Genomic DNA, 24,863 nt, shown 5'->3' with positions numbered 1-24,863 from the left:
CCTTTGCTATGGAGCCCCTAAATAAGATCTGGTGCAACCAATTACCTTCAGGAGTTAAATAATTAGTTCAATAAAGTCCACCTGTGTGCAATCTAAGTGTCACATGATCTCAGTATATATATATATATATATATAGATAATGTTCTGTTCTGAAAGGCCCCAGAGTCTGCAACACAACCAAGCAAGGGGGACCACTATGTTGACCAAGGAGCTCTCCAAACAGGTCAGGGACAAAGTTGTGGAGAAGTACAGATCAGGGTTGGGTTATATACAAACCGGCCAAGAGAGGGCCGCCCACCAAAACTCACGGACCAGGCAAGGAGGGCATTAATCAGAGAGGCAACAAAGAGACCAAAGATAACCCTGAAGGAGCTACAAAGCTCCACAGCGGAGATTGGAGTATCTGTCCATAAGACCACCCGGTCTGAAAAGAACTAGACTCGCTCAGGCCATCTCCCTGGAGGTGTGATCGGTATTTTTGACAGATCATATTGAAAAGTATGACCAGTAGTATAATCATCAGACCCAATGTGAATGAACTCTTTCCCATTACATAACATGAAGAGAGGTGGGGTCAATATGGAAAAAATAGTTTACCTTTATTTAACCAGGCAAGTCAGTTTAGAACAAATTCTTATTTTCAATGACGGCCTAGGAACCGTGGGTTAACTGCCTGTTCAGGGGCAGAACGACAGACACCTTGTCAGCTCGGGGGTTTGAACTTGCAACCTTCCGGTTACTAGTCCAACGCTCTAACCACTAGGCTACCCTGCCGCCCCTACACTAACAACTAGGCTACCCTGCCGCCTCTACACTAACAACTAGGCTACCCTGCCGCCTCTACACTAACAACTAGGCTACCCTGCCGCCTCTACACTCTAACAACTAGGCTACCCTGCCGCCGCAATAGACTAACTCATCATGAAAAGACCAGTTTGTCTCCCAGCTATATGAATAATAATAATAAAACACAGTCTTATAACAGAATAACAAACCAAGCCTAATAACAAACCTTCAATGTGGCTTAAGTCTTGAACCCCCCCCAATATTATCACAAAGATAAATACAAGACAGAGATAATGACATTCACTGAGACTATTATCAGAGGAATTACACCATTTTGATAGAGCACATTACTGTCCTTAAAGAGATAGTTTGAGATTTGTGCAATTAAGCCCTGTTTTTTTTCCTACTTACCCAGAGAGAGTCAGGTGAACTCACGGATACCATTTGTACGGCTCTGTCTATGTCGCAGTTTGAAAGAAGTTGAAGGTAGTTTCTGGAGCCATTGCTAACTGGCGTTAGCGCAATAATTAGAAGTATACAGGAGTAGAGAGCATGCTAGATGCTCCTGTAGACTAGACTTCCAGTCATTGCGCTAAACTCTGGGTAAGTAGGGGGGGGGAAGAGCTTAAATTGCCAAAATCTCAAACTATCCCTTTAATAAATGATGCCTGGCCATAACAAGAGGATTACATCCGGGTTATTGAGGCAAGCTGAAACCTAATGGAGTGGCCTGGGAGAGAGGGTTGAGGATTTTAAATACATAATCATCATCATCAGGGAATTACTTTTAAGAGGCTCAACTATAATCTCTTTTGTGATGTCATGGTCAGGTTGTATACTAGTTGTAATGTGACATTTTGTCAACGTGGGCTGTTCACTGAGGGGGTGGATACTAAACTCAGCAAAAAAAGAAAACGTCCTTTCACTGTCAACTGCGTATTTTCAGCAAACTTAACATGTGTAAATATTTGTAAGAACATAAGATTCAAAAACTGAGACAAACTGAACAAGTTCCACAGACATGTGACTAACAGAAATGGAATAATGTGTCCCTGAACAAAGGGAGGGTTCAAAATCAAAAGTAACAGTCAGTATCTGGTGTGGCCACCAGCTGCATTAAGTACTGCAGTGCATCTCCTCCTCATGGACTGCACCAGATTTGCCAGTTCTTGCTGTGAGAGGTTACCCCACTCTTCCACCAAGGCACCTGCAAGTTCCCGGACATTTCTGGGGGGGGAATGGCCCTAGCCCGCACCCTCCAATCCAACGAGTCTCAGACATCCCTGGGGGGAAGGGCCCTAGCCCTCACCCTCCGATCCAACAGGTCCCAGACATCCCTGGGGGGGAAGGGCCCTAGCCCTCACCCTCCGATCCAACAGGTCCCAGACGTGCTCAATGGGATTGAGATCCGGGCTCTTCTCTGGCCATGGCAGAACACTGACATTCCTGTCTTGCAGGAAATCACGCACAGAACGAGCAGTATGGCTGGTGGCATTGTCATGCTGGAGGGTCATGTCAGGATGAGCCTGCAGGAAGGGTAACACATGAAGGAGGGATGTCTTCCCTGCAACCCACAGCATTGAGATTGCCTGCAATGACAACAAGCTCAGTCTTATGATGCTGTGACACACCGCCCCAGACCATGACGGACCCTCCACCTCCAAATCGATCCCAAGTACAGGCCTCGGTGTAACGCTCATTCCATCGACAAAAAAACACGAATACAACCATCACCCCTGGTGAGACAAAACAGCGACTCGTCAGGGAAGAACACTTTTTGCCAGTCCTGTCTGGTCCAGCGACGGTGGGTTTGTGCCCCTAGGCAACGTTGTTGGTGAGGACCTGCCTTACAACAGGCCTACAACCCCCCAGTCCAGCCTCTCTCAGCCAGGCTGAGCACTGATGGAGTGATTGTGCGTTCCTGGGGTAACTCGAGCAGTTGTTGTTGCCATCCTGTACCTGTGATGAGGTGTGGTGTTCGGATGTACCGATCCTGTGCAGGACTTGTTACATTCGTCTGTCACTGCGAGGACAATCAGCTGTACGGCCTGTCTCCATGTAGCGCTGTCTTAGGAGTCTCACAGAATGGACATTGCAATTTATTGCCCTGGCCACATCTGCAGTCCTCATGCCTCCTTGCAGCATGCCTAAGGCACGTTAACACAGATGAGCAGGGACCCTGGGCATCTTTCTTTTGGTGTTTTTTTTTAGAGTCAGTAGAAAGGCCTCTTCAGTGTCCTAAGTTTTCATAACTATGACCTTAATTGCCTACCGTCTGTAAGCTGTTAGTGTCTTAACGACCGTTCCACAGGTGCATGTTCGTTAATTGTTTATGGTTCATTGAACAAACATGGGAAACAGTGTTTAAACCCTTTACAATGAAGATCTGTGAAGTTATTTGGATTTTTATTTAATTATCTTAGAAAGACAGGGTCCTGAAAAAGGGACGTTTAAAGGTGACGTTTAGTTGTAATATTACAATGCCTTCGGAAAGTACTCAGACCCCTTTACTTTTCCCACATTTTATTACATTAATCTTATTCTGAAATGGATTAAATTGGTTTTGTTCCGTAAATCTACACACAATACTCCATAATGACATCACAATACTCCATAATGACATCACAATACCCCATAATGACATCATAATACCCCATAATGAAAAGGCAAAACCAGGTTTTTAGAAATTAAGGCCATCGGGTTCTTGGTCACCTCCCTGACCAAGGTCCTTCTCCCCCCAATTGCTCAGATTGGCCAGATGACCAGCTCTAGGAAGAGTCTTGATGGTTCCAAACTTCTTCCAAATAAGAATGTGTTCTTGGGGACCTTCAATGCTGCAGACATTTTTGGTACCCTTCCCCAAATCTGTGCCTCGGCACAATCCTGTCTCGGCACTCTACGGACAATTCCTTTTGACCTCATGGCTTGGTTTTGCTCTGACAAAAACCTTATATAGACAGGCGTGCGCCTTTCCAAATCATGTCCAATCAATTGAATTTACCACAGGTGGACTCCAATCAAGTTGTAGAAACATCAAGGATGATGAGTGGAAACAGGATGCACCCGAGCTCAATTGTCATTATGGGGTATTGTGATGTCATTATGGGGTATTGTGATGTCATTATAGGGTTATTGTGATGTCATTATGGGGTATTGTGATGTCATTATGGGGTATTGTGGTGTCATTATGGGGTATTGTGATGTCATTATGGGGTATTGTGATGTCATTATGGGGTATTGTGGTGTCATTATGGGGTATTGTGATGTCATTATGGGGTTATTGTGATGTCATTATGGGGTTATTGTGATGTCATTATGGGGTATTGTGATGTCATTATGGGGTTATTGTGATGTCATTATGGGGTTATTGTGATGTCATTATGGGGTTATTGTGATGTCATTATGAGGTATTGTGATGTCATTATGGGGTTATTGTGATGTCATTATGGGGTATTGTGATGTCATTATGGGGTATTGTGATGTCATTATGGGGTATTGTGTGAAGATTGATTAGAATTTTTTCATCGATTTCATCCATTTCAGAATAAGGCTGTAATGTAACAACATGAGAGGAAGGGGCCTGAATACTTCTGTTTTGTTAACGTGGGCTGGTCACTGAGGGGGTATGATAGAAAAGGGTATCAATACAGAATACGGTATAAGAGTATCAGACAACCAACTAACTTCCTCATGAGAACATCCAGATCAATGATTAACCATTTGGATAATATATTCTGGTACGTTTGGCATCTCATTTGAGCATCTGAGAAGTGAGCAGGAATTCCTGTTCCATTCTGACTAATAGGCCTGTTTTAGACCGTCTGTGTCGGTCAATGGACCGAGGGGGGATTGTTACAGGAAATACACTCCCACACACAGACAGGTCTGAGTGCATCTCGGTGTGCGTATGTGATGTACTGTGATGTACTATGCCAAGACGTGCGTGTGTGTATGCCTGGTGGTTGCCAAGGTGATGTCTATCAGACTAGGACAGGCAGGAACCACACAGTGGGAGAGAGAGGAATGTGACATCTATCAGACTAGGACAGGTACCACAGTGAGAGAGGGGAAGGTGATATCTATCAGACTAGGACAGGTAACACAGTGAGAGAGAGGAAGGTGATATCTATCAGACTAGGACATGTACCAGTGAGAGAGAGGAAGGTGATATCTATCAGACTAGGACATGTACCAGTGAGAGAGAGGAAGGTGATATCTATCAGACTAGGACAGGTACCACAGTGAGAGAGAGGAAGGTGATATCTATCAGACTAGGACAGGTATCACAGTGAGAGAGGGTCATGTGTATCAGACTAGGACAGGTACCACAGTGAGAGAGAGGAATGTGATATCTATCAGACTAGGACAGGTACCACAGTGAGAGAGGGTCATGTGTATCAGACTAGGACATGTACCAGTGAGAGAGAGGAAGGTGATATCTATCAGACTAGGACAGGTACCACAGTGAGAGAGAGGAAGGTGATATCTATCAGACTAGGACAGGTATCACAGTGAGAGAGAGGAAGGTGATATCTATCAGACTAGGACAGGTACCACAGTGAGAGAGAGGAAGGTGACATCTCAGTAGGTTGGAATGACAGCTAGACACACACCCACACACACAATCAATATGCAAACATACACGCCTCTATACAAACCTTTCAACATCTACATGCAAAAACGTCAACAAGTGCTTTTTGCTTCCTGCTTCCCAGCATGTACATTTCATTGACCTGCAAGTGATCCTGCCAATCAGGTTGTGTCCAGGACAGGCAGGTACAACAGTAAAATAACAGTCAGAGATCCTGCCAATCAGGTTGTGTCCAGGGACAACAGTACGATAACAGTCAGAGATCCTGCCAATCAGGTTGTATCCAGGGACAACAGTACGATAACAGTCAGAGATCCTGCCAGTCAGGTTGTATCCAGGGACAACAGTACGGTAACAGTCAGAGATCCTGCCAATCAGGTTGTATCCAGGGACAACAGTACGGTAACAGTCAGAGATCCTGCCAATCAGGTTGTATCCAGGGACAACAGTACGATAACAGTCAGAGATCCTGCCAATCAGGTTGTATCCAGGGACAACAGTACGATAACAGTCAGAGATCCTGCCAATCAGGTTGTATCCAGGGACAACAGTACAATAACAGTCAGAGATCCCGCCAATCAGGTTGTATCCAGGGACAACAGTACGGTAACAGTCAGAGATCCTGCCAATCAGGTTGTATCCAGGGACAACAGTACAATAACAGTCAGAGATCCCGCCAATCAGGTTGTATCCAGGGACAACAGTACAATAACAGTCAGAGATCCCGCCAATCAGGTTGTATCCAGGGACAACAGTACAATAACAGTCAGAGATCCTGCCAGCCAGGTTGTGTCCAGGGTAGGCAAGGTACTTTGAGTCAAACACAGGCTTGGATGAGATCTTTAAGGTCAGGGCCCTTAGCAAGGCTCACAAGATCCTTTAAGACCCAAGGACCTGGACCCTGAACTACTACTCCCCTCTGGGTGCAGGTATAGGGAACGCCCCGGCAGAAATAACAGAACTAGTCAAGCCTTTATACCAGGTGTGATGCCCCTCCTAAACAGCTGGGGTTAATGTTCCTATCACTAAGGTGTGATGCCCATCCTAAACAGCTGGGGTTAATGTTCATATCACTAAGGTGTGATGCCCCTCCTAAACAGCTGGGGTTAATGTTCCTATCACTAAGGTGTGATGCCCCTCCTAAACAGCTGGGGTTAATGTTCATATCACTAAGGTGTTAATCCCCTCCTAAACAGCTGGGGTTAATGTTCATATCACTAAGGTGTGATGCCTCTCCTAAACAGCTGGGGTTAATGTTCCTATCACTAAGGTGTGATGCCCATCCTAAACAGCTGGGGTTAATGTTCATATCACTAAGGTGTGATGCCTCTCCTAAACAGCTGGGGTTAATGTTCCTATCACTAAGGTGTTAATCCCCTCCTAAACAGCTGGGGTTAATGTTCATATCACTAAGGTGTGATGCCCCTCCTAAACAGCTGGGGTTAATGTTCATATCACTAAGGTGTGATGCCCATCCTAAACAGCTGGGGTTAATGTTCATATCACTAAGGTGTGATGCCCCTCCTAAACAGCTGGGGTTAATGTTCCTATCACTAAGGTGTGATGCCCATCCTAAACAGCTGGGGTTAATGTTCATATCACTAAGGTGTTAATCCCCTCCTAAACAGCTGGGGTTAATGTTCATATCACTAAGGTGTGATGCCTCTCCTAAACAGCTGGGGTTAATGTTCATATCACTAAGGTGTGATGCCCCTCCTAAACAGCTGGGGTTAATGTTCATATCACTAAGGTGTGATGCCTCTCCTAAACAGCTGGGGTTAATGTTCCTATCACTAAGGTGTGATGCCCCTCCTAAACAGCTGGGGTTAATGTTCATATCACTAAGGTGTTAATCCCCTCCTAAACAGCTGGGGTTAATGTTCATATCACTAAGGTGTGATGCCCTCCTAAACAGCTGGGGTTAATGTTCATATCACTAAGGTGTGATGCCCCTCCTAAACAGCTGGGGTTAATGTTCATATCACTAAGGTGTGATGCCTCTCCTAAACAGCTGGGGTTAATGTTCATATCACTAAGGTGTGATGCCTCTCCTAAACAGCTGGGGTTAATGTTCCTATCACTAAGGTGTTAATCCCCTCCTAAACAGCTGGGGTTAATGTTCATATCACTAAGGTGTGATGCCCCTCCTAAACAGCTGGGGTTAATGTTCCTATCACTAAGGTGTTAATCCCCTCCTAAACAGCTGGGGTTAATGTTCCTATCACTAAGGTGTTAATCCCCTCCTAAACAGCTGGGGTTAATGTTCATATCACTAAGGTGCGATGCCCCTCCTAAACAGCTGGGGTTAATGTTCATATCACTAAGGTGTGATGCCTCTCCTAAACAGCTGGGGTTAATGTTCCTATCACTAAGGTGTGATGCCCCTCCTAAACAGCTGGGGTTAATGTTCCTATCACTAAGGTGTGATGCCTCTCCTAAACAGCTGGGGTTAATGTTCATATCACTAAGGTGTTAATCCCCTCCTAAACAGCTGGGGTTAATGTTCATATCACTAAGGTGTGATGCCCCTCCTAAACAGCTGGGGTTAATGTTCCTATCACTAAGGTGTGATGCCTCTCCTAAACAGCTGGGGTTAATGTTCATATCACTAAGGTGTGATGCCTCTCCTAAACAGCTGGGGTTAATGTTCCTATCACTAAGGTGTGATGCCCCTCCTAAACAGCTGGGGTTAATGTTCATATCACTAAGGTGTGATGCCTCTCCTAAACAGCTGGGGTTAATGTTCATATCACTAAGGTGTGATGCCCTCCTAAACAGCTGGGGTTAATGTTCCTATCACTAAGGTGTGATGCCCTCCTAAACAGCTGGGGTTAATGTTCCTATCACTAAGGTGTGATGCCCCTCCTAAACAGCTGGGGTTAATGTTCCTATCACTAAGGTGTGATGCCCCTCCTAAACAGCTGGGGTTAATGTTCCTATCACTAAGGTGTGATGCCTCTCCTAAACAGCTGGGGTTAATGTTCATATCACTAAGGTGTGATGCCTCTCCTAAACAGCTGGGGTTAATGTTCATATCACTAAGGTGTGATGCCTCTCCTAAACAGCTGGGGTTAATGTTCCTATCACTAAGGTGTGATGCCCCTCCTAAACAGCTGGGGTTAATGTTCATATCACTAAGGTGTGATGCCCCTCCTAAACAGCTGGGGTTAATGTTCCTATCACTAAGGTGTGATGCCTCTCCTAAACAGCTGGGGTTAATGTTCATATCACTAAGGTGTGATGCCTCTCCTAAACAGCTGGGGTTAATGTTCATATCACTAAGGTGTGATGCCTCTCCTAAACAGCTGGGGTTAATGTTCATATCACTAAGGTGTTAATCCCCTCCTAAACAGCTGGGGTTAATGTTCCTATCACTAAGGTGTGATGCCCCTCCTAAACAGCTGGGGTTAATGTTCATATCACTAAGGTGTGATGCCTCTCCTAAACAGCTGGGGTTAATGTTCATATCACTAAGGTGTGATGCCCCTCCTAAACAGCTGGGGTTAATGTTCCTATCACTAAGGTGTTAATCCCCTCCTAAACAGCTGGGGTTAATGTTCATATCACTAAGGTGTGATGCCCCTCCTAAACAGCTGGGGTTAATGTTCATATCACTAAGGTGTGATGCCTCTCCTAAACAGCTGGGGTTAATGTTCATATCACTAAGGTGTGATGCCCCTCCTAAACAGCTGGGGTTAATGTTCATATCACTAAGGTGTTAATCCCCTCCTAAACAGCTGGGGTTAATGTTCCTATCACTAAGGTGTGATGCCCCTCCTAAACAGCTGGGGTTAATGTTCATATCACTAAGGTGTGATGCCTCTCCTAAACAGCTGGGGTTAATGTTCCTATCACTAAGGTGTGATGCCCCTCCTAAACAGCTGGGGTTAATGTTCATATCACTAAGGTGTGATGCCTCTCCTAAACAGCTGGGGTTAATGTTCATATCACTAAGGTGTGATGCCCCTCCTAAACAGCTGGGGTTAATGTTCCTATCACTAAGGTGTTAATCCCCTCCTAAACAGCTGGGGTTAATGTTCATATCACTAAGGTGTGATGCCCCTCCTAAACAGCTGGGGTTAATGTTCCTATCACTAAGGTGTGATGCCTCTCCTAAACAGCTGGGGTTAATGTTCATATCACTAAGGTGTGATGCCCCATCCTAAACAGCTGGGGTTCATGTTCGTATCCACCCAGTAAGGCCAGCAGGCTGGTCTTCTTTCATCTTTGCTGTTAGGATTATTTTTATTGTCCATTTGTTGTCTACTGTATTTGAACGCCATTTTAAACGTGTACATGATACAAAAACAACAAAAACCAAGTCAGTGAAGTAAAGGCAGGTACAACAGCACGTGCACAGTGCACGTCTAAGGTTTTACCCATGAACATCATACGCACGAGCCCAGTGAGCCAATCAGCTGGTGCCAAGTCAGCTCCACCCTCCCCCCCATCAAATGAACTGCAGTCTGGTGATAAGTGAGCAATAGAAGACTGTGTAGGTGTGTTATGACATCGTGCAAATGTACCAAAGGAGGAAAAGTTTACCAGCACTGACGTTGCAGATAGCATGTCTCTTTTGAAGAAGGTTGATTGTGATACATTTGCAACCAAATATATTGACATCTTTCACTTTCCATAAATAAATCCCACACATTATTTTGGATTTTCCAAACTGCAGAATCAAATATTTTTTTTCTGGGGGGGGGTTGCAAAGCCTTAATAACTGCCAACAAATGTTTCTTGTAGCTTGCTGCACCTTTCTACTGACAACTTGGCCCACTCTTCAGCAGCAAACGGCTCTAATTCATTAACGTTTGAGAAGTTCACTCCACCAAAGGCTGTTTTCAGATCTTGCCAGAGCAGAATTTGTAAATCGGGAGGTGCCAGAACAAAATGTGAGCGTGAGAGGGGTGACCTCTGGGGGGCTCAGAGGTCATGAGGGTGACCTCTGGGGGGCTCGGAGGTCATGAGAGGAGGGTGACCTCTGGGGGGCTCGGAGGTCATGAGAGGAGGGTGACCTCTGGGGGGCTCGGAGGTCATGAGAGGTGGGTGACCTCGGAAATTCTGAGGTACTGGTGCACTTCACAAAATAGATGGCATCATGAGGTAGGAAAATTATGTGGATATATTGAAGCATCTCAAGACATCAGTCAGGAAGTTAAAGCTTGGTTGCAAATGGGTCTTCCAAATGGACAATGACCCCAAGCATACTTCCAAAGTTGTGGCAAAATGCTTTTAAGGACAACAAAGTCAAGGTATTGGAGTGGTCATCACAAAACCCTGACCTCAAACCTATAGAAAATGTGTGGACAGAACTGAAAAAGCGTGTACGAGCAAGGAGGCCTTACAAACCTGACTCAGTTACACCAGCTCTGTCAGGACGAATGGGCCAAAATTCACCCAACTTTTTGTGGGAAGCTTGTGGAAGGCTACCCGAAACGTTTGACCCAAGTTAAACAATTTAAAGGCAATGCTACCAAATACTAATTCAGTGTATGTAAACTTATGACCCACTGGGAATGTGATGAAAGAAATAAAAGCTGAAATAAATCATTCTCTCTACTATTATTCTGACATTTCACACTCTTAAAATAAAGTGTGAGAGGATAGTGTTACTTACCATGTCATTGCTAAGAACTGTAGAATGCAGAAGATGATGGCCAGTCCCTTCTTTTGCCACTACAGAGACAGAACCAATCTCATGTCTTTTGTCAAACAGCTGTGTTGTAGATTTGTTATAGTGCACACGGCAGCGTTTCCCAAACTCGGTCCCGGGGACCCCAAAAGGGTACAAGTTTGGGGTTTTGCCCCTAGCACTACACAGCTGATTTAAATAATCAACTCATCATCAAGCTCATCAATTATTTGAATCAGCTGTGTAGATTTATGGGCAAAAAAAACAAAACATGCACCTCTTGGGGTCCCCAGGACTGAGTTTGGGAAACGTTGGGTTAGGGTCACAACTGAACTGTTTAGAGGCTTTCAGATACTTACCCAGAAAACTGCACATAGAGTCAAAACGAGACAGAGCTGGAGGCAGAAAGATAAAAACAAAAGTAAACCTTCTGAATATTGGTTAAATTAACATATTATCTATTCTACTGTGATTAACTCATAATTTGATTCATGTGTAATCTACTGTGAGGGATTTACTTCAGATCACCCCTCTGCTTTGTGTGTTTTGACTTGCCCTAACAGCAGATCAACCTTAAAGAGTAACTGACCCTAAAAAAAAGTTTTGTTTTTTTTAAGAAAAAAGCCTATTTGGCATCCCAAAATTGACTACGAAATGTAAATAAGATAATTTTGACCCAAATTTACCACAGGTATTACGATCAAGTCGCGTGCAGTTACCACAGGTATTAGTTTTGTGAGACTTGTAGTCATGTCTGCGTCAGAACGTAAATGAAGGTTTGTTTCAATCCTGCCCACATGTCCACAGCTGGCCACACACAAATAATCATCAATTCAGAGTGCAACTGCACACGACCTGATCGTAATACCTGTGGTAAATTTGGGTTAACTTTGGATATCCCAATGGGGCTTGTTATAGGGACCATTTGTAAACTACACAATGTACATGGGAAATTATATTAAAATGACAATATCTCCAAATTTCAATGACTTTTTCAAATTTCAACTACGAATTTCAACCTCAAACCAACTATACAATGTAGAAATTGATATACAAGTGTTTAAAGCATTTAATTACAACATTTAAAAAAGTGTGGAACATGAAAATATTGTGTCTTTTAAAATGGTGTAATTTATAGCCCCAGAGATGGGCTATCCAAAGTCAAACTACCTTTGCCACGGTCGTACACCAGCCGGCTGAAGCTAATTTGTTAAATAATTTGGCTAACTCTTCCCACCTGCGAACGCGCACGAGACACCCACATCGAACCACACCCTGGACCCAACTCACGTTTGAAATAATAATAAATCAGACATGTCTGCTAGCATTTCCTAAATCAACCAAATCTAAAACAGGAGGACACATCGGGAGTTACAGTCACTCTAAGTTGTCATTTAAAATGTTTAGACTTTTTCCAGTCATGGAAAAACTAGTGTCCGTCTGTCCTAAACTAGTGTCTGTCTGTCCTAAACTAGTCCCTTAAGAACAGAAGTATCACGGAACACTAAACCAGTGTCTGTCTGTCCTAAGCCAGTGTCCGTCTGTCCTAAACTAGTGTCCGTCTGTCCTAAACTAGTGTCCGTCTGTCCTAAACTAGTGTCCGTCTGTCCTAAGCCAGTGTCCGTCTGTCCTAAGCCAGTGTCCGTCTGTCCTAAGCCAGTGTCCGTCTGTCCTAAGCCAGTGTCCGTCTGTCCTAAGCCAGTGTCCGTCTGTCCTAAGCCAGTGTCCGTCTGTCCTAAGCTAGTGTCCGTCTGTCCTAAACTAGTGTCCGTCTGTCCTAAACTAGTGTCCGTCTGTCCTAAACTAGTCCCTTAAGAACAGAAGTATCACGGAACACTAAACCAGTGTCCGTCTGTCCTAAGCCAGTGTCCGTCTGTCCTAAACTAGTGTCCGCCTGTCCTAAACTAGTGTCCGTCTGTCCTAAACTAGTGTCCGTCTGTCCTAAACTAGTGTCTGTCTGTCCTAAACTAGTGTCTGTCTGTCCTAAACTAGTCCCTTAAGAACAGAAGTATCACGGAACACTAAACCAGTGTCCGTCTGTCCTAAGCCAGTGTCCGTCTGTCCTAAGCCAGTGTCCGTCTGTCCTAAGCCAGTGTCCGTCTGTCCTAAACTAGTGTCCGTCTGTCCTAAACTAGTGTCCGTCTGTCCTAAACTAGTGTCCGTCTGTCCTAAACTAGTCCCTTAAGAACAGAAGTATCACGGAACACTAAACCAGTGTCCGTCTGTCCTAAGCCAGTGTCCGTCTGTCCTAAACTAGTGTCCGCCTGTCCTAAACTAGTGTCCGTCTGTCCTAAACTAGTGTCCGTCTGTCCTAAACTAGTCCCTTAAGAACAGAAGTATCACGGAACACTAAACCAGTGTCCGTCTTATAGCTAGGCTATAAGCAGAAGCTAGGCTATAAGCAGAAGCTAGGCTATAAGCAGAAGCTAGGCTATAAGCAGAAGCTAGGCTTTAAGCAGAAGCTAGGCTTTAAGCAGAAGCTAGGCTATAAGCAGAAGCTAGGCTATAAGCAGAAGCTAGGCTATAGCTAAAAGCAGACGCTAGGCTATAAGCAGAAGCTCGGCTATAAGCAGAAGCTAGGCTATAAGCAGACGCTAGGCTATAAGCAGAAGCTAGGCTATTAGCAGAAGCTAAGCTATTAGCAGAAGCTAGGCTATAAGCAGACGCTAGGCTATAAGCAGAAGCTAGGCTATAAGCAGAAGCTAGGCTAAAAGCAGAAGCTAGGCTAAAAGCAGACGCTAGGCTATAAGCAGAAGCTAGGCTATAAGCAGAAGCTAGGCTATAAGCAGAAGCTAGGCTATTTAACAGTTGAATATGGGGATGTGCAGTTGGTAGTTACCAACACAACACAGGTGGCTATCAGTCTGGTCGGTTCAAACATTCTCTTCAGCTGCTTCACGGGTCCCATCAGGAAACAGGTGCTGCAGACAGATAACGCAAAACACACTGGTTACAACATAGAAATAATGCCTAATAGATTCTAGATTTCAGATTTCTAGATTTCAATAGACAACATATTGATCACACAGGCCCAGAGAAACCATTTTTTGTTAAAAAAAAATCCTGAAAATAAATGTATGATGATAGAGACCTTTATTAAAGGGGGAATCTGGGATTCAAACAACAAACTCGCCCCACCACTTTTTCGGCATACAGCTGAGCGATGGGGCTGGAGAAATTGAACCACTCGCAAATGTATAGACGGTGCAATTATTGCAAAGACTAACTATCCGTGACATCAAGATCATTGTTTGAATCTTGTTTTGAGGCGATACAGTGTTTGTTTACAATCCCATTGTTTACAAACAATGGAGTACTCCAATCTTATATTTGGGGTAGTGATGGAAGTAAGTAAGACCGTTTGAACTAAGCTCATGAGTAATTTAGAATATGCTCTTCAAGAATGAAAATGGCTATATTATCACTCATTTGAGTCATTAAATAGATGTAACAATCACAGATTCCCCATTTTAAAAACAGGGAGAAAAAAATTGCTATTTACATAACTGACAAGCAAAACAAATACATTGTCTTTTGAACAGTGTGAATAGATACTCTGTGGTGGATTATATAATAAGCCATCTATTATTGGCTACAGCTTGTAAGGACATTACATGGAACACAGTCACATTTAAACCCACGTACAACAATCCCCACCCCGTCTCCCTTACATGATCAGTCATCAGTATCATTAGTTAAGCACCCACCCATTTCATTTCCAGCCCTGATGGGATCTATTTTTGAGTGCATCTGTCATCTTTATCAAATCATCACTTCCTCCCACCTTTTTTCTGCCCCCCCCCCCCAGCTCTAGAGAGATGGATCCACCTGACCTACGACCCCGCTTTCACACAAAGACCCTGGAGAAATGCTTCCACCTGACCTACGACCCTGCTTTCACACAAAGACCCTGGAGAGATGCTTCCACCTGACCTACGACCCTGCTTTCACACAAAGACCCTGGAGAGATGCATCCACCTGACCTACGACCCTGCTTTCACACAAAGACCCTGGAGAGATGCATCCACCTGACCTACGACCCTGCCTGCCACCTCTCCATCTAGCCCCAGCCAACTGAATGCGTCATCTTCATGGCGCTGTGTGTCAGTGTGTGTGTGTGTGTGTGTATCACATCCGTCTATCTGTGACTGGTGACGCAAACAGGCTCTCAGACAGCCACGGGGTGAAGTGGAGTGAAGCTGAGGGGGAGAAGGGGCTGGTCATGAGGCAGGTCATGAGGTAATCAGGTCAGATGAGACAGAAGAACGCTGTCTATCTGTGACTGGTGACGTGGGCAGGAAGCCACGGACAGTCGCAGGGTGAAGGAGGGGGAGAGGAGAGGAAGGTGGAAGAGGGGGAGAGAAGAGGAGTGGCGGAGGAGAGGAAGTGGAGGTGAGGGGAAGGAGAGGATGTGGAGCGGAGCTGAGCTGAGGGGAGAGGATGTGGAGGAGGGGAAAGAGAGGATGTGGAGCTGAGGGGAAGGAGAGGATGTGGAGCGGAGCTGAGGGCTGTGTAGCGGGAGCTGAGGGGAAGGAGAGGATGTGGAGCGGAGCTGAGGGGAAGGAGGAGATGTGGAGCGGAGCTGAGGGGAAGGAGAGGATGTGGAGCGGAGCTGAGGGGAAAGAGAGGATGTGGAGCGGAGCTGAGGAAGGAGAGGATGTGATGTGGAGCTGAGGGGAAGGAGAGGATGTGATGTGGAGCTGAGGGGAAGGAGAGGATGTGATGTGGAGCTGAGGGGAAGGAGAGGATGTGATGTGGAGCTGAGGGGAAGGAGAGGATGTGATGTGGAGCTGAGGGGAAGGAGAGGATGTGATGTGGAGCTGAGGGGAAGGGGGATGTGATGTGGAGTTGAGGGGAGCTGAGGGGAAGGAGAGGATGTGGAGCTGAGGGGAAGGAGAGGATGTGGAGCTGAGGGGAAGGAGAGGATGTGGAGCTGAGGGGAAGGAGAGGATGTGGAGCTGAGGGGAAGGAGAGGATGTGGAGCTGAGGGGAAGGAGAGGATGTGGAGCTGAGGGGAAGGAGAGGATGTGGAGCTGAGGGGAAGGAGAGGATGTGGAGCTGAGGGGAAGGAGAGGATGTGGAGCTGAGGGGAAGGAGAGGATGTGGAGCTGAGGGGAAGGAGAGGATGTGGAGCTGAGGGGAAGGAGAGGAAGGCTGAGGGGAAGGAGAGGATGTGGAGCTGAGGGGAAGGAGAGGATTTGGAGCTGAGGGGAAGGAGAGGATGTGGAGCTGAGGGGAAGGGGAGAGGGATGTGGAGCTGAGGGGAAGGAGGGATGTGGGAGCTGAGGGGAAGGAGAGGATGTGGAAGCTGAGGGGAAGGAGAGGATGTGGAGCGGATGTGGAGCTGAGCTGGAAGGAGCGGATGAGGGGAGAGGATGTGGAGTGGAGCTCAGGGGAAGGAGAGGATGGGAGGAGGGGAAGGAGAGGATGTGGAGCTGAGGGGAAGGAGAGGATGTGGAGTGGAGCTGAGCTGAGGGGAAGGAGAGGATGTGGAGTGGAGCTGAGCTGAGGGGAAGGAGAGGATGTGGAGTGGAGCTGAGCTGAGGGGAAGGAGAGGATGTGGAGTGGAGCTGAGGGGAAGGAGAGGATGTGGAGTGGAGCTGAGGTGAAGGAGAGGATGTGGAGTGGAGCTGAGGGGAAGGAGAGGATGTGGAGTGGAGCTGAGGGGAAGGAGAGGATGTGGAGGAGCTGAGCTGAGGGGAAGGAGAGGATGTGGAGTGGAGCTGAGCTGGGGGGAAGGAGAGGATGGGAGTGGAGCTGAGCTGAGGGGAAGGAGAGGATGTGGAGTGGAGCTGAGCTGAGGGGAAGGAGAGGATGTGGAGTGGAGCTGAGCTGAGCTGAAGGAGAGGATGTGGAGGGAGCTGAGCTGAAGGAGAGGATGTGGAGAGCTGAGCTGAAGGAGAGGATGTGGAGCTGAGGGGAAGGAGAGGATGTGGAGCTGGAGCTGAGGGGAAGGAGAGGATGTGGAGTGGAGCTGAGCTGGGGGGAAGGAGAGGATGTGGAGTGGAGCTGAGCTGGGGGAAGGAGAGGATGTGGAGCTGAGGGGAAGGAGAGGATGTGGAGTGGAGCTGAGCTGAGGAAGGAGAGGATGTGGAGTGGAGCTGAGCTGAAGGAGAGGATGTGGAGTGGAGCTGAGCTGAAGGAGAGGATGTGGAGTGGAGGTGAGGGGAAGGAGAGGATGTGGAGTGGAGGTGAGGGGAAGGGGGGTGAGGGGAAGGAGAGGATGTGGAGTGGAGCTGAGGGGAAGGAGAGGATGTGGAGTGGAGCTGAGGGGAAGGGGAGGATGTGGAGTGGAGCTGAGGGGAAGGAGAGGATGTGGAGTGGAAGGAGAGGATGGAGCTGAGGGGAAGGAGAGGATGTGGAGCTGAGGGGAAGGAGAGGATGTGGAGTGGAGCTGAGCTGAGGGGAAGGAGAGGATGTGGAGGAGCTGAGCTGAGGGGAAGGAGAGGATGTGGAGTGGAGCTGAGCTGGGGAGAGGATGGGAGCTGAGCTGAGGGGAAGGAGAGGATGTGGAGCTGAGCTGAGGGGAAGGAGAGGATGTGGAGTGAGCCGAGCTGAGGGGAAGGAGAGGATGTGGAGTGGAGCTGAGCTGAGGGGAAGGAGAGGATGTGGAGTGGAGCTGAGCTGAGGGGAAGGAGAGGATGTGGAGTGGAGCTGAGCTGAGGGGAAGGAGAGGATGTGGAGTGGAGCTGAGCTGAGGGGAAGGAGAGGATGTGGAGTGGAGCTGAGCTGAGGGGAAGGAGAGGATGTGGAGTGGAGCTGAGCTGAGGGGAGAGGATGTGGAGGGAGCTGAGCTGAAGGAAGGAGGGAGTGGAGCTGAGCTGGGAGCTGAGGGGAAGGAGAGGATGAGGAGGGGAAGGAGAGGATGTGGAGGGAGCTGAGCTGAGGGGAAGGAGAGGATGTGAGTGGAGCTGAGCTGGGGGAAGGAGAGGATGTGGAGTGGAGCTGAGCTGGGGGAAGGAGAGGATGTGGAGTGGAGCTGAGCTGAGGGGAAGGAGAGGATGTGGAGGGAGCTGAGCTGAAGGAGAGGATGTGGAGTGGAGCTGAGCTGAGGGGAAGGAGAGGATGTGGAGGGAGCTGGAGCTGAGGAGAGGGATGGGAAGGAAGGAGAGGATGTGGAGTGGAGCTGAGGGGAAGGAGAGGATGTGGGAGGAGGGAGGGGAAGGGGGGATGAGGGCTGAGGGGAAGGGAGGATGTGGAGCTGAGGGGAGCTGAGGGGAAGGGGAGGACGTGGAGTGGAGCTGAGGGGACGGGGAGGACGTGGAGTGGAGCTGAGGGGACGGGGACAGCTAGGATACCGTATATAACAACATGACAGCTGGAGTGGAGCTGAAGGGGAAGGAGCTAGGATGGGTAGACAGCTACAACGTAAAGTCATGGAGCTGAGGGAAGGTAGAGGACAGCTACAACGGAGTCATGCTATAAACATGAGCTGAGGACAGCTACAACGAAAGTCATACCGTATATAACATGACAGCTACAACAAAGTCATACCGTATATAACATGAAGGGCTTAAGGTGCTGGATGTATATAACAACATGACAGCTAACATCATACCGTTATAAGACAGCTACAGCGTAACCAGTTTATTATGACAGCTACAACGTAAAGTCATACCGTATATAACATGACAGCTACAACGTAAAGTCATACCGTATATAACAACATGACAGCTACAACGTAAAGTCATACCGTATATAACATGACAGCTACAACGTAAAGTCATACCGTATATAACAACATGACAGCTACAACGTAAAGTCATACCGTATATAACATGACAGCTACAACGTAAAGTCATACCGTATATAACATGACAGCTACAACGTAAAGTCATACCGTATATAACAACATGACAGCTACAGCGTAAAGTCATACCGTATATAACATGACAGCTACAACGTAAAGTCATACCGTATATAACAACATACCGTATATAACATGACAGACAGCAACATACCGTAAAGTCATACCGTATATAACATGACAGCTACAACATAAAGTCATACCGTATATAACATGACAGCTACAACGACAGCTAAACGTAAAGTCATAGTCATACCGTATACCGTACAGCGTATACCAGCTACAACGTAAAGTCATACCGTAATAACATGACAGCTACAACGACAGCTAAAAAGTCATACCGTATATAACATGACAGCTACAGTATATAACATGACATAAAGTAAAGTCATACCGTATATAACATGACAGCTACAACGTAAAGTCATACCGTCAACAGCTACGTAAAGTCATACCGTATATAACATGACAGCTAAAGTCATACCGTAAAGACAGCATACCGTATATAACATGACAGCTACAACGTACAGCATACCGCGTACATGACAGCTACAGCGTAAAGTCATACCGTATATAACATGACAGCTACAACGTAAAATTTGTCATACCGTAAAACATGACAGCTACAACGTAAAGTCATACCGTCATACCGTTAACAGCTAAGCGTAGTGGTGGCTGTTGCATGCTGGTAAATAGTGTCACCATAGTCAAGAACTGTCAGGAAAGTGGACTGTATAATCTGCTTCCTGCTGTTTAGGGAGAGGCAATATCTATTTTAAAAGTCCACTTTATATCTTAGTTTTTTAACTAGCTCATCAGTATGTTTTTTTAAATGTTAAATCCTTTGTCAATCCAAAAAGCCCAGATATTTATAGGTGGGAACCTGATGATTGGGGGGGGACCATTCAATGAATAAATATGAGGTCCAATTGAAACATTTCTGTGAGAATTTTGTGGGAACACATGAGTGATCTAGAACCACAGGTAGATCATGAACTAGCTAACCTGGGAAAAGTGCAGAGAGGTGCAGTGTGTGTGTGTGTGTGTGTGTGTGTGTGTGGGAACACATGGGGGGGGGGTTCTCAGGCAGACAAGCTTTTCCAACAGAGCCAGTTTGAGTAGTAGTAACTGTTAAAGTCACCATTACATAACCATCATATGCTGAGGGGCTTGTGAGCCTAAATATTATACAACGTGCCACTTATTAACCTGCATAGCCGAATATACACATTGATTGAAAAATGACAAGTCTGAGCACTTCCACTTCCTGTGTGGACATACTAGACAAAAGCCCTGTCTGTGCTGCAAATGGCACCCTATTCCCTACATATGGGCCCTGGTTAAATCTAGTGCACTACATTCCATTTGGGACAAAGGCCCAGTGTAAACATGACACCACTGTTTGTGGTTCAGAACAGTAACCAGGAGTTAACACACAAGACACTGTCCCCTAGTCTATTTCACACAGCGTTGTGGTTGTGTAACCACACACAAGACACTGTCCCCTAGTCTGTTTCACACAGTGTTGTGGTTGTGTAACCACACACAAGACACTGTCCCCTAGTCTATTTCACACAGTGTTGTGGTTGTGTAACCACACACACAAGACATTGTCCCCTAGTCTGTTTCACACAGTGTTGTGGTTGTGTAACCACACACAAGACACTGTCCCCTAGTCTATTTTACACAGCATTGTGGTTGTGTAACCACACACACACAAGACACTGTCCCCTAGTCTGTTTCACACAGCATTGTGGTTGTGTAACCACACACAAGACATTGTCCCCTAGTCTGTTTCACACAGCATTGTGGTTGTGTAACCACACACACACACAAGACATTGTCCCCTAGTCTGTTTGTAACCACAGACATTGTCCCCTAGTTGTGGTTGTGGTAACCACACACACGAGACATTGTCCCCTAGTCTGTTTCACAGCATTGTGGTTGTGTAACCAGAACAGACACTGCAGTCTGTTTCACACAGCATTGTGGTTGTGTAACCACACACAAGACATTGTCAGTCTGTCTTTGTGGTTGTGTAACTCTTGTCCCCCAGTCATTGTGGTTGTGTAACCACACACAAGACATTGTCCCCTAGTCTGTCAGAGGGCTGAACATTACATACAAGACATTGTCCCCTCTCTGTTTCACACAGCAGAGTTGAGGAGAGAGACACTGTCCCCTAGTCTGTTTCACACAGTGAAGAGTTGAGGACACAGAGACCTAGTCTGTGCAACTGGAAGAGTTGAGGATTGTAGAGACTCTTTGCACCTTGGAAGAGTTGAGGAGCAGAGAGACTCTTGGCGGAAGAGTTGAGGAGAGAGACTCTTGGCGGAAGAGTTGAGGAGAGACTCTTGGCGGAAGAGTTGAGGAGAGAGACTCTTGGCGGAAGAGTTGAGGAGAGAGACTCTTGGCGGAAGAGTTGAGGAGAGAGACTCTTGGCGGAAGAGTTGAGAGTTGAAGAGTTGAGGAGAGAGACTCTTGGCGGAAGAGTTGAGGAGAGAGACTCTTGGCGGAAGAGTTGAGGAGAGAGACTCTTGGCGGAAGAGTTGAGGAGAGAGACTCTTGGCGGAAGAGTTGAGGAGAGAGACTCTTGGCGGAAGAGTTGAGGAGAGAGACTCTTGGCGGAAGAGTTGAGGAGAGAGACTCTTGGCGGAAGAGTTGAGGAGAGAGACTCTTGGCGGAGAGTTGAGGAGAGAGACTCTTGGCGGAGAGTTGAGGAGAGAGACTCTTGGCGAAGAGTTGAGGAGAGAGACTCTTGGCGAAGAGTTGAGGAGAGACTCTTGGCGGAGAGTTGAGGAGAGACTCTTGGCGGAGAGTTGAGGAGAGAGACTCTTGGCGAAGAGTTGAGGAGAGACTCTTGGCGAAGAGTTGAGGAGAGACTCTTGGCGAAGAGTTGAGGAGAGACTCTTGGCGAAGAGTTGAGGAGAGACTCTTGGCGAAGAGTTGAGGAGAGACTCTTGGCGAAGAGTTGAGGAGAGACTCTTGGCGAAGAGTGGCGAAGAGTTGAGGAGAGACTCTTGGCGAAGAGTTGAGGAGAGACTCTTGGCGAAGAGTTGAGGAGAGACTCTTGGCGAAGAGTTGAGGAGAGACTCTTGGCGAAGAGTTGAGGAGAGACTCTTGGCGAAGAGTTGAGGAGAGACTCTTGGCGAAGAGTTGAGGAGAGACTCTTGGCGAAGAGTTGAGGAGAGACTCTTGGCGAAGAGTTGAGGAGAGACTCTTGGCGAAGAGTTGAGGAGAGACTCTTGGCGAAGAGTTGAGGAGAGGCTCTTGGCGAAGAGTTGAGGAGAGGCTCTTGGCGAAGAGTTGAGGAGAGGCTCTTGGCGAAGAGTTGAGGAGAGACTCTTGGCGAAGAGTTGAGGAGAGGCTCTTGGCGAAGAGTTGAGGAGAGACTCTTGGCGAAGAGTTGAGGAGAGACTCTTGGCGAAGAGTTGAGGAGAGACTCTTGGCGAAGAGTTGAGGAGAGACTCTTGGCGAAGAGTTGAGGAGAGACTCTTGGCGAAGAGTTGAGGAGAGACTCTTGGCGAAGAGTTGAGGAGAGACTCTTGGCGAAGAGTTGAGGAGAGACTCTTGGCGAAGAGTTGAGGAGAGACTCTTGGCGAAGAGTTGAGGAGAGACTCTTGGTGAAGAGTTGAGGAGAGACTCTTGGCGAAGAGTTGAGGAGAGACTCTTGGCGAAGAGTTGAGGAGAGACTCTTGGCGAAGAGTTGAGGAGAGACTCTTGGCGAAGAGTTGAGGAGAGACTCTTGGCGAAGAGTTGAGGAGAGACTCTTGGCGAAGAGTTGAGGAGAGACTCTTGGCGAAGAGTTGAGGAGAGACTCTTGGCGAAGAGTTGAGGAGAGACTCTTGGCGAAGAGTTGAGGAGAGACTCTTGGCGAAGAGTTGAGGAGAGACTCTTGGCGAAGAGTTGAGGAGAGACTCTTGGCGAAGAGTTGAGGAGAGACTCTTGGCGAAGAGTTGAGGAGAGACTCTTGGCGAAGAGTTGAGGAGAGACTCTTGGCGAAGAGTTGAGGAGAGACTCTTGGCGAAGAGTTGAGGAGAGACGGACTGCATCACTTGTTGTTTTTCTTAGAAACACAAATGTTTTGGAAATTCCAAATTGTTTGTATAGTCAACTTACACACAGCTCTGACACACAGCTATCCCACCAGACATGCCATAAGGGGTCTTTTCACAGTCCCCAAATCCAGAACAAATTCAAGGAAGCGTACAGTATTATATAGAGCCCTTCGTATCCGTTCCATCTCATATTGCTCAAATAAACAGCAAACCTGGTTTCAAAAATAAATAAAGCAACACCTCACGGCACAACGCCTCTTCCCCATGTGACCTACTGGTTGTGTGTATGTACTGACATGTGGAACTGAAAGATGCGCACACACACACACACACACACACACACACACACACACACACACACACACACACACACACACACACACACACACACACACACACACACACACACTTTTTAAAATGTATGTAAATTGTAGTCTTTTGTCTGTAATGCCTTTGTTGTTGTGTCGGACCCCGGTAAGACTAGCCCCGGTAAGACTAGCCCCGGTAAGACTAGCCCCGGTAAGACTAGCCCCGGTAAGACTAGCCCCGGTAAGACTAGCCCCGGTAAGACTAGCCCCGGTAAGACTAGCCCCGGTAAGACTAGCCCCGGTAAGACTAGCTGTTGCCATTGGGGTAATAAATTATAATATTTTCATTTTTACTTTTTTAAATGACACCTGAAAACAGAGACGTGAGAGTTTCCTGTTAAGTCATAAAATTGACACGGTGTCAATCTGTCAAGAGAGCCGCACAGACAGCCGCACAGACAGCCACACAGACAGCCACACAGACAGCCGCACAGACAGCCGCACAGACAGCCGCACAGACAGCCGCACAGACAGCCGCACAGACAGCCGCACAGACAGCCACACAGACAGCCACACAGACAGCCACACAGACAGCCACACAGACAGCCACACAGACAGCCACACAGACAGCCACACAGACAGCCACACAGACAGCCACACAGACAGCCACACAGACAGCCACACAGACAGCCACACACGATGTTGAGACAACACCTGTCTGTGACTGTAATAACTAGAGGTCGACCGATTATGATTTTTCAACGCCGATACCGCTTATTGGAGGACCCAAAAAATGCCGATACCGATTAAATCTGATTATTTTTTATATTTATTTGTAATAATGACAATTACAACAATACTGAATGAACACTTGTTTTAACTTAATATAATACATCAATAAAATCAATTTAGCCTCAAATAAATAATGAAACATTTTCAATTTGGTTTAAATAATGCAAAAACAAAGTGTTGGAGAAGAAAGTAAAAGTGCAATATGTGCCATGTAAGAAAGCTAACGTTTAAGTTCCTTGCTCAGAACATGAGAACATATGAAAGCTGGTGGTTCCTTTTAACATGAGTCTTCAATATTCCCAGGTAAGAAGTTTTAGGTTGTAGTTATTATAGTTGTTATAGGACTATTTCTCTCTGTACGATTTGTATTTCATTAACCTTTGACTATTAGATGTTCTTATAGGTACTTTAGTATTGCCAGTGTAACAGTATAACTTCTGTCCCTCTCCTCGCTCCTCCCTGGGCTCGAACCAGGAACACATCGACAACAGCCACCCTCGAAGCAGCGTTACCCATGCAGAGCAAGGGGAACAACTACTCCAAGTCTCAGAGCGAGTGACATTTGAAACGCTATTAGCGCGCACCCCGCTAACTAGCTAGCCATTTCACATCGGTTACATCCGCCTAATCTAGGGAGTTGATAGGCTTGAAGTCATAAACAGAACAAGAGATGCTGGCAAATGGACGAAAGTGCTGTTTGAATGAATGCTTAGGAGCCTGCTGGTGCCTACCATCGCTCAGTCAGACTGCTCTATCAAATCATAGACTTAATTATAACATAATAACACACAGAAATATGAGCCTTTGGTCATTAAAATGGTCGAACCCGGAAACTATCATTTCGAAAACAAAACGTTTATTCTTTCAGTGAAATAAGGAACCATTA

At 46.7% G+C, this 24,863-nt stretch overlaps 1 protein-coding gene and 1 long non-coding RNA gene across 4 annotated transcripts in view; one reads left to right on the top strand and one right to left on the bottom strand.

Annotated features, from left to right (window-relative positions):
• sft2d1 (SFT2 domain containing 1) overlaps positions 1-24,863 on the bottom strand; it is a 49,037-nt gene that overhangs the window by 9,621 nt on the left and 14,553 nt on the right. The window contains exons 4-6 of the mRNA XM_052494410.1: positions 13,852-13,933; positions 11,372-11,407; positions 10,998-11,056 (exon numbers count right to left, since the gene is read on the bottom strand). Coding sequence (XP_052350370.1) covers positions 10,998-11,056; positions 11,372-11,407; positions 13,852-13,933 — 177 coding nt within the window. The remainder of the gene's footprint in view (positions 1-10,997; positions 11,057-11,371; positions 11,408-13,851; positions 13,934-24,863) is intronic.
• On the top strand, positions 6,529-8,532 carry LOC127915183 (uncharacterized). Of its 3 annotated transcripts, none has more exons than XR_008090483.1 (5): positions 6,529-6,599; positions 7,224-7,271; positions 7,751-7,894; positions 7,943-8,038; positions 8,421-8,483. It is a non-coding gene; the product is annotated as an uncharacterized LOC127915183 (long non-coding RNA). The 3 variants fall into 3 exon arrangements; XR_008090492.1 differs by lacking the exon at positions 6,529-6,599 and adding an exon at positions 6,961-7,031; XR_008090493.1 differs by lacking the exon at positions 7,943-8,038 and having other exon boundaries at positions 8,373-8,532.

This window comes from Oncorhynchus keta, chromosome 3, assembly GCF_023373465.1.
Source record: "Oncorhynchus keta strain PuntledgeMale-10-30-2019 chromosome 3, Oket_V2, whole genome shotgun sequence".
Lineage (NCBI taxonomy): Eukaryota > Metazoa > Chordata > Actinopteri > Salmoniformes > Salmonidae > Oncorhynchus > Oncorhynchus keta.
This window is presented reverse-complemented; position numbering and strand designations above follow the sequence as displayed.